General features: G+C 40.4%; 1 protein-coding gene across 2 annotated transcripts in view; it reads right to left on the bottom strand.

Annotated features, from left to right (window-relative positions):
* Angpt1 (angiopoietin 1) overlaps positions 1–14,404 on the bottom strand; it is a 223,679-nt gene that overhangs the window by 83,396 nt on the left and 125,879 nt on the right. For both annotated transcript variants that reach the window (XM_041637603.1, XM_041637604.1), the window contains exon 2: positions 8,881–9,036. In XM_041637603.1, coding sequence (XP_041493537.1) covers positions 8,881–9,036 — 156 coding nt within the window. The remainder of the gene's footprint in view (positions 1–8,880; positions 9,037–14,404) is intronic.

Genomic DNA, 14,404 nt, shown 5'->3' with positions numbered 1-14,404 from the left:
ACCCAACCCACCCCTATCCACTACTCCAAAAGGGTAAGGCCCCTTATAAGGAGTCAACAAAGCCTGGTACATTCAGTTGAGGCAGGACCAAGCATCACCCCCGCTTCTGCACACCAAGAGTGAGCAAGGCATCCCACCATGGGGAATGAGCTTCAAAAGCGAGCTCCTGCACTAGGAATAGCTCCTGGTCCCACTGCCATGGGTCCCACAAAGAGACCAGGCTTTGGAACTGTTACCTGCATGTGGAGGCTTGATCCCTTGCAGGATCCCCACCTGTGGGTCTAAAGTCCACGAGTTTTCCCAAGTTAGGATCAACTATCATCAATTTTTTATTTTCTGGAGGACCATTTACAAATATTTGAAATGAGGAGTGAAACATTCAGGGTATTTTTGTGATCAAACTGTACCTGATATAAAGAAGACACTCAACATTTGTTTATGAATAAAAAGCACGCATGCCATCTCATGGGATTTTACCCATTGTTCACAGGTACCTCAAGCTTACGTTTCCTTTCATTTGCCTTACTCCCCGAGAGCACATCCTCTGGTTGGCTTTTTGTCATCTTGACACCAACCTAGACATATTTGGGAAGAGTGCCTCTTAATTGAGAGAATACCTTCTTAAGACTGAACAGGCCTGGATGGGAAGTGGGGTAGATGGGAGGAGGGGAGGGAGGAGAAACTGTGATGGGTATGTAAAATAAATGGAAAAAAATGTTAATTAAATAAAATAATTAATAAGAAGATTGACCTAGAGGGAAGTCAGTGAAGCAGTACCGTGACTAATGCACTCTCACCCCTCAGCGGGTGGCCTCGGATAGTCTAAGAAAGTGGGCTGAACTACCTATGTAGAACACGCCTATAACAACACTCCTCCATGGCCTCTGCTTCGGTTCCTCCTCAGGGCTTCCTGCTAGAGCTCTGTCTTCCCCTCCCTGTGCCCTGAGAGTTTGCAGGATGAAATAGTCTCTTCCCCCTAGTTACCTTTGTCACTTTGCTTCATCACAGCATTGGAAACCCTAATGAGGACACTTCCCGATGCACTCAAAGACCAAATGTTTTGCTTACAGGGAGTAATGTACATCGTGCTCTATGTTCCCTGGAAACGGAATGAAGTCGCCATCTGGAGTGGACCATGACATACCTGTATCTAACTCGCTTACAACTACCGCTGTTATTGATCTATCCTTTCTCTGTCCTTTGCCTCTGGTCTACACTGTCACAGAGCCATGGATCTTCTGTAAAAAGGAGCAAGATTGTGGTGTTTTCTATGCTGGATGTGCTAATGGATCCTCTCCGCAGGTAGTTTCCCTCTCAAAGAGCTGCGTGAGGTCCACAGGCTGCTTGAGATCAGCAGCCTGCTCACTGCCTGCCTGTCACTCCCGCCACCTACTGTGCTCATTATGATTATCTCCACCATCTTTTCTCCGCTCCATTTGCCAAATTCCCTTTCACTTCAGGGCATTTGTACCTGCGCATGCATCTCTCTGGCTGGAATCCCCATTCCCTCCCAGATGCAGAACTAGTTCCTTTTCATATTCAAGACATGCTTGTGGGTAAGTCCCTGCCATGCCTAGGAAAATTTCTACCCCCATGCTCTTCATCCATTCACTCCATCCTACATTCCTTCACTTGAAGATAATCCTGTATTTTTTTTCTTTCACTCATTTGGTGATTTCCTGCAATACTGCCATGTCAGTTACACAGGGCCTACTATGCTGTGTCCAAAGTCCTCCAGCATCAAGTCAAGAGCACTGGGGTACTCAACTGTGTGTTGGAAGACACGTTGACTGTGTACAATGGGTTGTTTCAAGTTAGACAATAACCATGGAAGGTGACAGTCCCACATTAGTAGTTGGACTCTTACAGCCCAAACCTGAAGATTTATCTGACATGGAAGAAGAGAGCTGACTGATCTCAGAGATCCAGGATAAGTGCTGGGCAACTTAGGCTACTTTTAAGCACAAACACCACGTTCTTCTCTTTTCCCATCGTCCTGACTCCATTGCTGTTTTATTTCAAGTCACCCCACTGAAGTCTTCAAATAGGCTGGAAGTTCAAATCTGGGCATCCAAGGGAATTGTAGAAAACTATGATAAATTGACCACTGCCTTGCATGTGTCTACAGATCTTGCTGCTGGCAATAGCTGAAGTATTCCATTAAGATGACAAAAGACATGCTCTTCTTAGCTTAAACACATCCCAAAAGCATATCACTGGGGAAAAAAAAAGTTTAAGAGGGCAGTAAAAAAAAAATGAAGACAGGAAAGAGTGAAGAATATATTCAGCAAGTCCCCAAGGGCTGATGTCTGAGTTCAAGTTTGCCAGAGTATGCCATGGGGTAAGGACGGCATACACTCTGAAACGGAGGACTTGTGTACTAACAGAGTTTAGCTCTTTATTAAAAGAATAATAATTATTAATTTTCAAGAAAAAAGTGAACGGGCTGGAGAGATGGCTCAGTGGTTAAGAGCATTGCCTGCTCTTCCAAAGGTCCTGAGTTCAATTCCCAGCAACCACATGGTGGCTTACAACCATCTTTAAAGAGGTCTGGTGCCCTCTTCTGGCCTGCAGACATGCACACAGACAGAATATTATATACACAATAAATAAATAAATATTAAAAAAAAAGAAAAAAGTGAACTAGGGAATTTAGACAGCCTCTTTTAATATTTTTAAGAGTACTTAATCTAAAGCCCACACTAACCAAAAGGTCATTACTGAAAGTGAACCACAAAAGGAAATCTCTGTGTACAGCACCTTGGGCACACGTATGCCATTGATTTCATTTTTTTTTTCAAATAAAGCAAAGGTAGCAACATACCATGTAATTAGATGTTATGGGCGTATGAAAGCTGATCAGTGTATAAAGAATGAGAGCTATAAATTCACTGTTTGGCAATATCAGTGAAGTAAGTTTTTGGTCAATAAGGGGCAAAGTGATCAAGAACCACCCTGTGGGTTACTTGGTTGCTTCATAAAGGGAAAGTGAGCATTTGAGATGGAGTGATATGTGTGGCCGCTAATACTCTGACTGCATTCAAATCCCTGAGAACATGATGGCAATCTGTCTTTTCCCCTTCTGGTGAGATGCCAGATGCAAAGAGATCAGCAGTTCCATAAAGCAACCCAACTGCTCCAGGAATCCTTCATATGTAGCAACTTCCAGTTTAAAGGAACTGCAGTATGTAAAAATAAATCAAAAGCCATTGCAAATAAATACTCGGGCGAAGCCAGAATACTAGAGGTTATCAAACAATTGTCCTAGTTTCTTAAAATATTATTCATTAGTGGAGTGGGTGGTAAGAAGTAAAATAGACCTAAATTCATTGAGACCACCAAAGCTGGAAAAGAAATTACCTGCAGAATTACTGTGGAAACTAAGGAACCTTGAAAAAAACATTATTATTATAAGTCATGTTTTGATAGTATATATTTAATACTATATGAAAATTGTGAAATATTATATTTATGTATTATAATATGTTTATATTAACCAAATATAGTAGCATTCATAATGTTTAGAGTAACCTCATCATATTTGATTATTCATGTATTGAATTCTCACATAGTCTAATTATAACCTAATAATGTAACTCTGTGCCATATTTATAATATAATTGCATTTATTTGTGGAATTTCGTAAATTTGGTGCCTTTGAACAGACACAGACATTATAGGTTGAATTATCTTGTTCATTAGAATTAACCACATAGCTCTTTGAATTTAGCGTCTCTGTTCTTCCTAAAAGCTTAAGTAACCAAGAACAAACAACTCCTCTGCCTAAGAAAGACGACCTTGTGATTCATACCTTCTGCTAACATTTTTTTTTTCATTCTAGTTATCATTTGCTCCTCAGTCTGTGGCAGTGGATGACACTGAATTTCTCCTTTCACATTTACATTAAATGATCACAATAAGGCAGGATTTCTCATGTCCTTCAGAGTACAGAAAAGATATATTGGTGCAATTTCTACTTCAGTCACTTTTTTTCAGTAGGTTATCTTTCTGAGTCATATTCTGGGCCACCAGCTATTTTTTCATGTATATTACTATCAACACACGGCCTTGGACTAAAATCCAAATAAATTATGATTAGTGTTTGCTAATTTAATTACTTAACTAGCAATTGTTGAACATTTGATATACATCATGTCCTGTTAAAAAGCCTAATGATAGGTACTAGAAAAGAAAGAGAAAATCCTTGCTTTCTACTTAACACTGACATGAAGAGTGGGCTAGATTTTCAGTAAAGGGCCAGATAGTAACCATATCTGCTTGGTCAGCTTTCATTACTTGAATGTGAAATGCTCCCAAAAGACTCGTGTGTTTGAACATTTGGTCTCCAGCTGGTGATGTTGTTTGGGAAAATGATAGACCCTTTATGGGTTAGGGACTCAATGGAAGAAATGGGTCCCTAGGGAGTAGGCCTTATGGTGTATAGTTTGTTCTGGTTGTAACCTCAGATCCCTCTGCTCTCTGAGCCAGTGAAATGTGACCATTTCCGGCTACACACTCGTGATGTGACCTTGCCCACGTCATGAATTTTGTACTCTCAAACTGTGAGCCAAATTCAATTTTTGCTCCCTTAAGTTGCTTCTGTTAGGTGTTTTGTGACAGTAACAAGAAAGAAACAACCAAAACCTTGACATACAGGCCATGTTGTCTTTGCAATAACTCTGGTGCAACCTGCTGTGAGCAGAAAAGCAGCCTTGGACAACACACGCGTGGATAAACGTGGCTGCATTCAGCACAGCTTTAGAAAGAAATGCTGTGTTATATATTCACTGTGCTCCAGAGTTTTCTGAGCCTTCTTTCAGTGGCTTATACAAACTAATTACCGAAGTATTTTCCTTCTAAGACCCTTAGCGAATTTATTTCGCCATCATTTCAGCTAAGTCAAGGTGAAAAGTTTATTAAACTATACTCTCATCGAGTTAAAGAAATGCAGTTCAAAATTTAGAGCTGACCTTTGAGTGGAGACTTAAGAGGAAACTGATTGTTGTTTGCGGAGGTGTGCTCATTCCAGAGACTTCTCGGGAATGGCTTTAAATTTCTAACTTTGCTGTTGTGAACCTAACAACGGTTGCCATGGTTACTGATCTCCGAGATACAGAGAAGTAGGATTAGATGCATAGGGAATTTATTAGAGCAAATGTCAAAGAAGAGGAACTGGGAATAAGTGGGAGGAGCAGGAGACAACCTTTGGATTATGGTGCAGGCTTTATCCCAGTGAAGTAGAGGGGAGGGAAGGGGGCCTTAGATGGAAGTCTTAGCCCTCAAGACAGCCGTAATTATATTCAACAGGCGATGGGAAAACCTTAGCCAAAGTCATGTGTCAGCAAAGTTCTCAAGCTCCTGGGAACAAGCCTAAGTATCCTGCCACAGTGAGTCATGGCTTAGAAATGGCTTTAGAGAATTGTGGTCTCTGTGCCAATACCTGATGGGTTCAGGGGCACAGCAGCTGGGGTTGCTGGTCAATTACGGTTCCCACAGCAACATACTGGAAAGGTATGCTTAAATCAAACAGAAAGAGAAAAGAAAACGGCCCTGGATACCTTTTCCCACCTGAACCTGAAGTCACTGGACATAATTACTGCTCCAGGTACTTCTGCAGTCTGCAAACTACCTATTGGAACAACTTGCATCATGGAAATATGCAAAATAGATCTGTTCAAATGTGATTGAATTTCATGTCTACTACTATAGCGCTGGGACTTGTTGGAGACTGAAGGAAACTTGAGATGCCAGTCTAAAGAGCTTCCCTATGGTTGACACAGCTGGCAGCTGCCAAGGGCAGCACTAAGGCCTTGGTGATGAACTGACTGGCACAGGAGGGAATGATGTGAGTGGGTGGGTCTGCCTTTCCCACCAGCAGGAAAGAATCTTCGCTGCATAGCAGAGACTGTCTGCAGTGTTAAGATTAGTGTGGTAGTTTGCTCTCTCTGCATTAAATCTTATAGAATGCTTGGACCCATTGATACAGTCCCAAAGTCTTACAGTGAAAGCAGAACCAGAGGCGAGAGATCAGCATGAGTAGAAGGATGAGCATGTAGATTTCCATGTCAAACTATTTAAATTCTCAACCTAATATTCATCTGAACCAAAGTTTCACATCACTATTTTGGTTTCCTCATCTTTGAAAAAGGAATGAAAATACTACATACTTCTACAGAATATATTTGCTAGCAAGAGTTAGTACATGTGTAAGATTGCTTAAAACCAAGCCAAGGAGATGATTAAAAGTAGACTTAATTTCGCTTGTTGATCTGATAATTTTCCATATACCAAATTTGCCCAAGGAGAAAGGGAGGAGATTAGGCAACAGGAGAGGGACATGAATAATTCCTGATCCTAACTCCTTCACGCAGAAGAGGAGCTTGAAGGAGAGGAGATGCCAGGTGAGACGATAAGAGCTAGTGTGTTCTGCTGGGCTGTGGAGGAAGAACAGGCTTTCTCTGCTTTGGCTTTCTCATTATCCCGTCCATGGCCAGCAACGTTTTTAAGTGGGCTCACCATGCAGTGTTGTTTCTGAGTATAATGGTCATCGAGCGTGGGGATCCTTTCCACTCTCACAGAGTGATGGTGCTGCCACCTCCTGTGAAAGGACACTTCTAGAAGGTCACCAGAGGACTAGCAAGCAACAAGCTGCTTATCTTTACAACATCATCACGTGAGAGCTGAGGCACACTAACGGGGCTAAGCCATTGCTACCTGATCCTCCAATATCCAACAACCTAAAGTCAGTTTTAAGAAAAGCAAAATAAAAAAGTGTCAAACCAATTTAGGTGACTGTCAGAGCAAAATGCAAGAGCCGACCTAAACAGAGCAGACACCTCCTCCAGATTTTAAATGCCTAGAAATGAATCACAAATAAATGGGCTGAGGTTTCAGTATTCTTTTTGTAAACTTCACTCTGCATCAAGACGTGGGTACACTGATTGGTTATGTTGAAGCAGGACACATCCTGTCCTAACAGTTCAAGTATATACCATGTGGATAAACACCTGCTTTAAAAGGGTTTGAACCACAAACATCAATGACTGTGAGATGTTCAAATGAAAATGAGACTACAAAGGTTTCCATTTGTAAAGTAGATTATGCTTGCCTAGTTCCCTCTTTTTGATAATTCTGAAGGATTTGCGATTATTTTTTTACTTTGTTTCTCTGAAAAATGTTCTTGCTATTTCAAATAAGCTTAAATTGGTTTCATGATGATTTCATACTGTTCTACACAGGCAGTTTTATTTTGTCTTTATTTGTTGACTTTTGTGTGCTATCTTTCAAACAGCGCATATCTCAAAAAGGGCAGAACAAATTTTACTTTGAAAAACTTGCACAGCATTGGTCTTTACAGTTTGGATATTAAAATATTAATGAAGGTATCATTTTCCTCAACCACTGCAGCCACTTTCTAGATGAGAGGAGAACAAAGCCACCATAGAGGAAGTTTTAGAGAGACTTAAACATTAATAAAAGTCTGTGTGCGTGTGTTCATGTGTGTGGGGTGTGCAGGAGCATGCTGGAGTCCTTTCCTTCCACTACATGAGTTCTGAGAACAAAACTCTGGTCCTTAGGCTTGGCGAAAAGCACCTTTACCTGTTAGTGTCTCTAGGTCTGAACTTATGAAAATGTTTGCAGCAGGTGGTAAGTTTTCTGACTTAAATGAAGAGAAAAATACAGTCTTATTATATGTAATACATGAAACCGATATTGTATAGATCAGCACGCTTTCTTCATGTGATAAGAAATGAGTCAATACATCTTGTATTGTTTAGTTATGAAATATAGTTCCCATTCCCTGTACTCCGTGTGGATCTGATAATGATTCAAAGGGGGAAAGTGCCTTCCAAAATCTTACTTAACCAATGTGATCAGCATTTAGATTCCGATTCCACTAGTTGATAATTAGTATCATTAATCAATGGAAGAAATATAAGGACTCCAGAGTTTGAGTCTGGAATTCTGTAATTATGTTAGGAAAAGAGATCAGTGCAACTACCTTACCTGCAGGCTTTAAGTGGCTTCCATAAATGTGTTTTGTATCTAGGAATCCAGTATTTTAAAGAAAATGCTTTGCCCATTATTAATCATCTTTATTATTTCTCTTTATATGTAAACACATAGTCTGCAATGTCACTGACACAGATTAAATAAAGTATAAATAGTCCACCATTTTTGAATCGTCAAATTTACATATGCAAACTTTCAGTCTTGAGAGAAATCAGCTACACTGGAGCAGAGTCACCCCCACTCCAAGTTCAGAATGTTATCACTGTGGGATCACAGAAGCCACACCTAACAGTACTAAGAGATTATCTCATAGTACTTTAATATGACGTTGACTAGAATATTTTTGACCATGGTAGTGAAAGAGTATCCTTACAATTTACTAATTATTACTCAAATATGCAGGTATATTCAGACTCATGCTTAGTCCTGCTCAGTGCACACAAGGTTTTCCTTTCAATGTATTGAATGCACAGGTCACTGCAGAAGCCACTATCCCTGGAGCATTACCAGAGACAAAGCAAGACAGGTCGAAAATGCTCGTCAAAGGCACCAGTGAGACCCACATGGCTAGTTTGTTTGACACAAGTCATAGCACAGTTGGGAGCTGCTGTGTTTATTTGAACTTAATACTGATTAGATATTCTTATCTGCTCTGTTTTTGCAAACACTCAATACACTCAACCTCATTAATGCAAAAAAGCATGCATAGCTTGTCAAACACTCATTGTTGTTGTTACCAGTAAACAAAAAAATATATGCTTCTCTAAGCCTCATGCTGAAATATGTTCTGAGTTTATGGAGTAAACAAAGGAATAAGTTCAAAAAAAATTTCTGGTTGAGTATGGGACTCTGGCCCTGGGGACATACCTGGGTCTCAACATCTGTCAGCTTTCGGGTCTGCTCTGCCGTCTGTGACAAGAGGCTGGTTCCTATCTCAAGCATGGTGGCCGTGTGGTTTTGAACCGCATTCTGTTGTATCTGTGCCATCTCCGACTTCATATTTTCCACAATGTAATTCTCAAGCTGCAAGAGATAAAGGACAAGGCATGCAAGATTATAAGCAAAGCCTCCCTGTTTGGGGCATGCAATATTTACAACAACCAAACAAGCCCCAGCTGGTAGACCAGCCATCTGGCAGATATCCCTTGCATGTCGGGGAGCTGAGGGATGGAAGTCGGACACACACCAGTCCAACTGCTAACAAACTCTTTACACACAGACATGTATACATGACAACCACAAATCATAAGGAGAATTTTCACTGGGGTTCCACTCTCCTGTTGTGGACATGATCTCATCTAACCCTCACAGCCATGAAGTGAAGGGAGCAGATGTCTGCCTTCTTTTTTTTTTTTTTTTTTTTCATTGTATAGTCAAGGAAGCAGAACTGAATTGAGAGCTGATGATAATAAAGCCCAGGGTTACCTAGCAAGAATGCGGGTGATTTAGCAAATAATTTAAAGGTAAATCTGACTGCTTTGGTCTTTTGGTTATTTGCTTTGCTGACTACTCACTTCAGAACAAGTCAGCATCCCGTTTCTATTTCCTACTGATAAAAAGCAGGTTGTATTGAGAGAATAAGACAGGGAGTAAGAGGAGGGTGGGTACCCATTAAAAAAGTCTTCAAAACAGTATTTCAGCATCAGCATTGATGGATGGTAGGAGCTGCAGAGCCTGGGAGCTGGCTTTCACCATTCTCCTTGCTCCTTTGAAAGCTCCAAAAGAAGGCAATGAAGCTGCAGTTCATAAAATACCATTTGCCCGTCTCGCCTGGGTAAAATTTATCCCTTTATGATACCATCTCAGAGAACACAATGACCATAAAATAGACGGCACCATAGGGGCCAACAAGAATTATGAAGTGGCTGACTGTGGGGTGGGGGTGGGGAGCTTGTTAGACACCTGGGAGAGTGAAACAGCATAGGCATTGCTTAAAGAATGCAGAAGAAGCCAGCGCTTCCGTCAGTGCTCTTAACTCTCCACCACGGCTGTGTGGTGACTGCATTTTATTACCCAATTTCTCATATGAGGAAACTACATCCCAGAGACATCAGATCCAAGGCCACACACCACACAAACAGTCAAACTTGGACTTGAGCGCTGAAGTCCTTAACTCGCATACAAACACTTTCAGCCGCTTGGTAGCTCTGCCAAGTTGTGCTTAACAAGCTGAGTTGGAAATCATTAACAGCTACATGATTTTTATTGATTCAGTGAACTATAATGCATCCATATTGTAAGTTCCATAGTATCATTATCATGCAATAAATAGAGCCTAAATGTAAAATCCCTGCTGAAACCTTGGCAATGGCCTCTCTAACACCATCCATTGCTGACTTCTACTTATCTAACTTGACTCTGGTCCAGATGAACAAAACGAAAATCAAACTCATTGTTGATGATCACTGAATTTGTATTTCATCAATATAAGGCTTTTGCTACAAATGCAAAATAAATCATAAAATATCTGAAAGTTACTTTAGCAAAACATCTGGCCTCAGAGCCAAATCCTGGGTTTATTCTCATTAAATTACCTCATTTCAACAACCAAAGAATGGTAGAGGACCAAAGGCTCGGCCAAAACGGTGAGAGGCTCTCCTTTTGTGATTCATGCTCCTAATGATAGCTCCACTGTCTTTTGTGTAATTATCTGTGCCTCTTTCAAGAGTAAGTGCTTCAGATAGAGTTAATACACCACCATTTCTAAAATATGTTCATGTCTGAACCTGGAAATCTACAGTGTTTTGCTTTCCATTTGCCATGAGAGTTGTTCAAAAATGAAAAGGTATATCGAGACACATTATGAAGCTTTAGTTTCAGAATTCTTAACAAGAAAACTTCATTTGCCTCTGAGATTCTTATAATAGCAACATAGACACCTGGTCCTGTAGATGTTCAATTCCACCACCACAAAAGCAAAGCTAATCTAAGGAAAGCAGTCTAGGAAAAAAGACAGATAGGAAGCTGATGGATGGGAAAACCAGGTGACAGCGGTAGACAAATGTTGCAAGTCCCTGGATAGAGGCATGTTTTTAATCAGATTGACCTTTGGACATCCACTTGTAAGTTGCATGATCCAATAATTTCCCCTGAGCAGCCAAGGTATTTTTTTTGTTCAATCACATTGATTTATGCTTTAGCATAATCAAAAGATTATTGGCCCGTTGCATATGATAGATGTGTAGCATGAGAAGCCTCTGACAAACAAACATCAGTAGTATGATCCTTTGTTGTCCAGGAAACTCGAGGCTTTTATGGATATCCTATAAAATGGCATGTGAGATTCCATTGCGAAGACAGCAGCCATTTGTAGCTAACGTTGGTCAACTGCCCCTTGCACAGCAAGCATCAGACTAAGCTGGTTCTCTTTATATGATGAAACCTTAAGGTGTTAAACTCACAATGATTTGCTGGTCTTGTCTGAGCTGCTTTGTAGGTGGAACTGGGGAGGCTTAGGAACCCCAAAGTAACTTGCTTATGATCAAGCAATAACTCGCTCACTCAGCCTCCACATGCTTTTCTATTTTTTCTATATCTTAAGTCTACATTCGTTGTCATTAATCTATCCAGCCAGGACTATCTGGGGACTGTATATGTATATATATTACATGCAACTCAAGATCCCTGATTATTTGTTAAAACTGCAGAAAGGGGTTTTCAACATGCAGATGAGGTGCAACATGCTAGAAAATTCCTAAGGTAATTATCAAGACAGTATTTGTTTAGAAAAGCTCTTCTATATTGTTCCAATTCTGCTAAAAAAAAAAAGCAGCGCTTTTTAAGACATGGTCCATATTAAAAACACCTGTATGTAAACTGTGAATGGTTGGTCATTAAAGAAGGAATGAGTGCCAGAATGCAAATTATTTGGGTCACTAGCATATTGTCTAATTCACCTGACTGACAAATAGGAAAAAGTTTTATTCATCTTAAAAAGGTGAAGCTGTGTACATGCTAGTCCAACCTTACATGGTTCACAAAGAGAAAAGAATTACTGACTTAGGCAACCAAACTTGTACTAGTATGCCAGATTTCATGGTTTTAAGAAATTTAAACGATAATTTGGCGACCTAAGAAAATTGTGCTCTATATATATAAAGTAGTAGTTATTTTTTTATACTACTGTCTCATAGAAAATAGTCCCCAGTGCTTGTGTTGGTTTGGACAGGAACACAGTGATGTACTCCAGGCATCATGTAGCACTAGGGCTACATGGAGGTTCAGCTACTTTGTGATCTATTGACAGGTCAGATGCTGACCACTCTTCACGACTGAGTCTCCTATTTAATTCAGAGTTTTAGAACATCAAGTCTGAATGGCTGTGCCATGTCAGCATGCATCGCAACTACAGAGAGCCTCCCGGGTCAGCCGTCTCTGCTATAGAAACACAGTAGGTCTCCCACCCTTACAGAAATCCTCATTTGAGCTGCTGTGGTGCATGGAACTCTAGTCAATTTTTTTTTTAATCAAATGGGGCTGTTATGTATGGCTAGCGCTAGCTGTCTTTTAGTGCACAAGTAACGGCACTCTGAAGTAGCAAGAACCAGATGCCACTGATTTAAAGGCTAAGAGGGAGGTTGGAGTCAAATATACAATGTGTGAGGACTATGAAGCCTGCTTTCATCTTATCTCGAAACATTCCTCTAGATACAGAACTGTGAAATCCATCTTGATGCCCCTAATGGGCTACGTCCAGGAATGATTTGTAACAAATTTGATTGTCTTCATATATTCTCTAAAAATATATGTTTACAGAAGATGATGGCTTTATATATTCTTTAAATATATATATTTACAGAAAATGATGGCTACCGCAAGGCTTAATATTTTAAACATGCAAGGCTTGATGTTAAGCTGAGGAGTTACTGAGCACAAGAGCTGATGAGTTATGTGGCGGCACTTGAACAATAAAGTTATTCTGTTTATGCCCACTCCAGTGTCTGACTCCAGAGTTTTATAAGGAATGGGCCAACAGGCTAGGAAGGGGACGTAAGAGCTGGAACAACTAATGACAGCAAAGTCACTGATATTTTAAATGATATTGGCTTTGTAAAGAGATTTAGTATTTATAATGAACTTTCACACAGATTCTTTGCCTTGCTTCTTCTATCAACCCTACAAAGGGAAAACTTGATGTGGGAGTGTCATATATCAATCTGTTGATTTCATTGGTTAAGTAATAAACAAACTGCTTGGGCTCATAGCTTAGAACATAGATGGGTGGAGTAAACAGAACAGAATGCTGGGAGGAAGAGGAAGTGAGCTCAGAGACGCCATCCTCTCCTCTCCTGGGCAGACACACGCCATGAAGCTCCGACCCAGGATGGACGTAGGCTAGAATCTTCCCGGTAAGCGCACCTTGGGTGCTACACACAGATGATTAGAAATGGGCTAAATTAATATGTGAGAATTAGCCTATAAGAGGCTAGATAGAAATGGGCCAAGCAGTGTTTAAAAGAATACAGTTTGTGTGTTGTTATTTTGGGCATAAGCTAGCAGGTGGCCAGGGTGCTGGGGACGCAGCCCCACCGCTTCAATTACTACCAAAACTGGTTGCATTTGCTAGTTCGAGAAACAGGGGCCTTGGGGTGACTTGAGAGAAATCAAGCGAACTAGCACCTCGCCCTCCTGATGCTCCATTACCCTCAGAATTGGAGTCACTGATCTCTTGCTAAATTGGCTTACTGGATGATTAATCTCACTGGTAGCTCATGAAGAGTACTTGCTGTTTTTTTTTGGGGGGGGGGGAAGCAGTGGAGGGTGATTGCTTTCACTCAGCTTCCCTAATTGGAGGTGGTTGAGAGGTCCTAGGTATCTGGAGAGGTTAATTCGTCAGCTATATCAATGCAATTAACACATCATGTTTTTGTTTTTGTTTTTTGCCAAATGCATTTCTCACAAAGTATGTAAACCATATCAAGGGGAAGAAACTACATACTAAGTTTCTACTGAAGTTAAATATGTATCAGGATTGATCAAGATGTTGCTCATTTGACTCTTAACGTAACCCAAGTTGTGTTATTTTTCTCATTTCTCTCACAGGACTAAGGGAGGTACAGAGAACTGCCTAGAACCACAAAATATGTTATGGCTGAGCAATTCTATTGCTTTCAAAGAAGCCAGCAGATTTTACGTGTGAACGAGGAAAATAACCCATTAACCACCAACACACTGACACCACCATCACTAACAAATCCCGTAACATGTGGTATTCATGCAAGAAATATGTAAAATGGAAGACACACAAATACTGGGTCAAAACTAGTCAAGGATAATTTTCACATTTTTAATTAAGTAGTGCACACCAAGTGATGATGATTATATTCTAAGAAACACTGCAGTTGGAAGAAAATCAAATATGCAGTCAGCTAGAAGATAGTTAACAGTATTT

This window comes from Microtus oregoni, unplaced genomic scaffold (assembly GCF_018167655.1).
Source record: "Microtus oregoni isolate MIOR12 unplaced genomic scaffold, Mior012 000053F_ref0000044, whole genome shotgun sequence".
Taxonomy (NCBI): domain Eukaryota; kingdom Metazoa; phylum Chordata; class Mammalia; order Rodentia; family Cricetidae; genus Microtus; species Microtus oregoni.
This window is presented reverse-complemented; position numbering and strand designations above follow the sequence as displayed.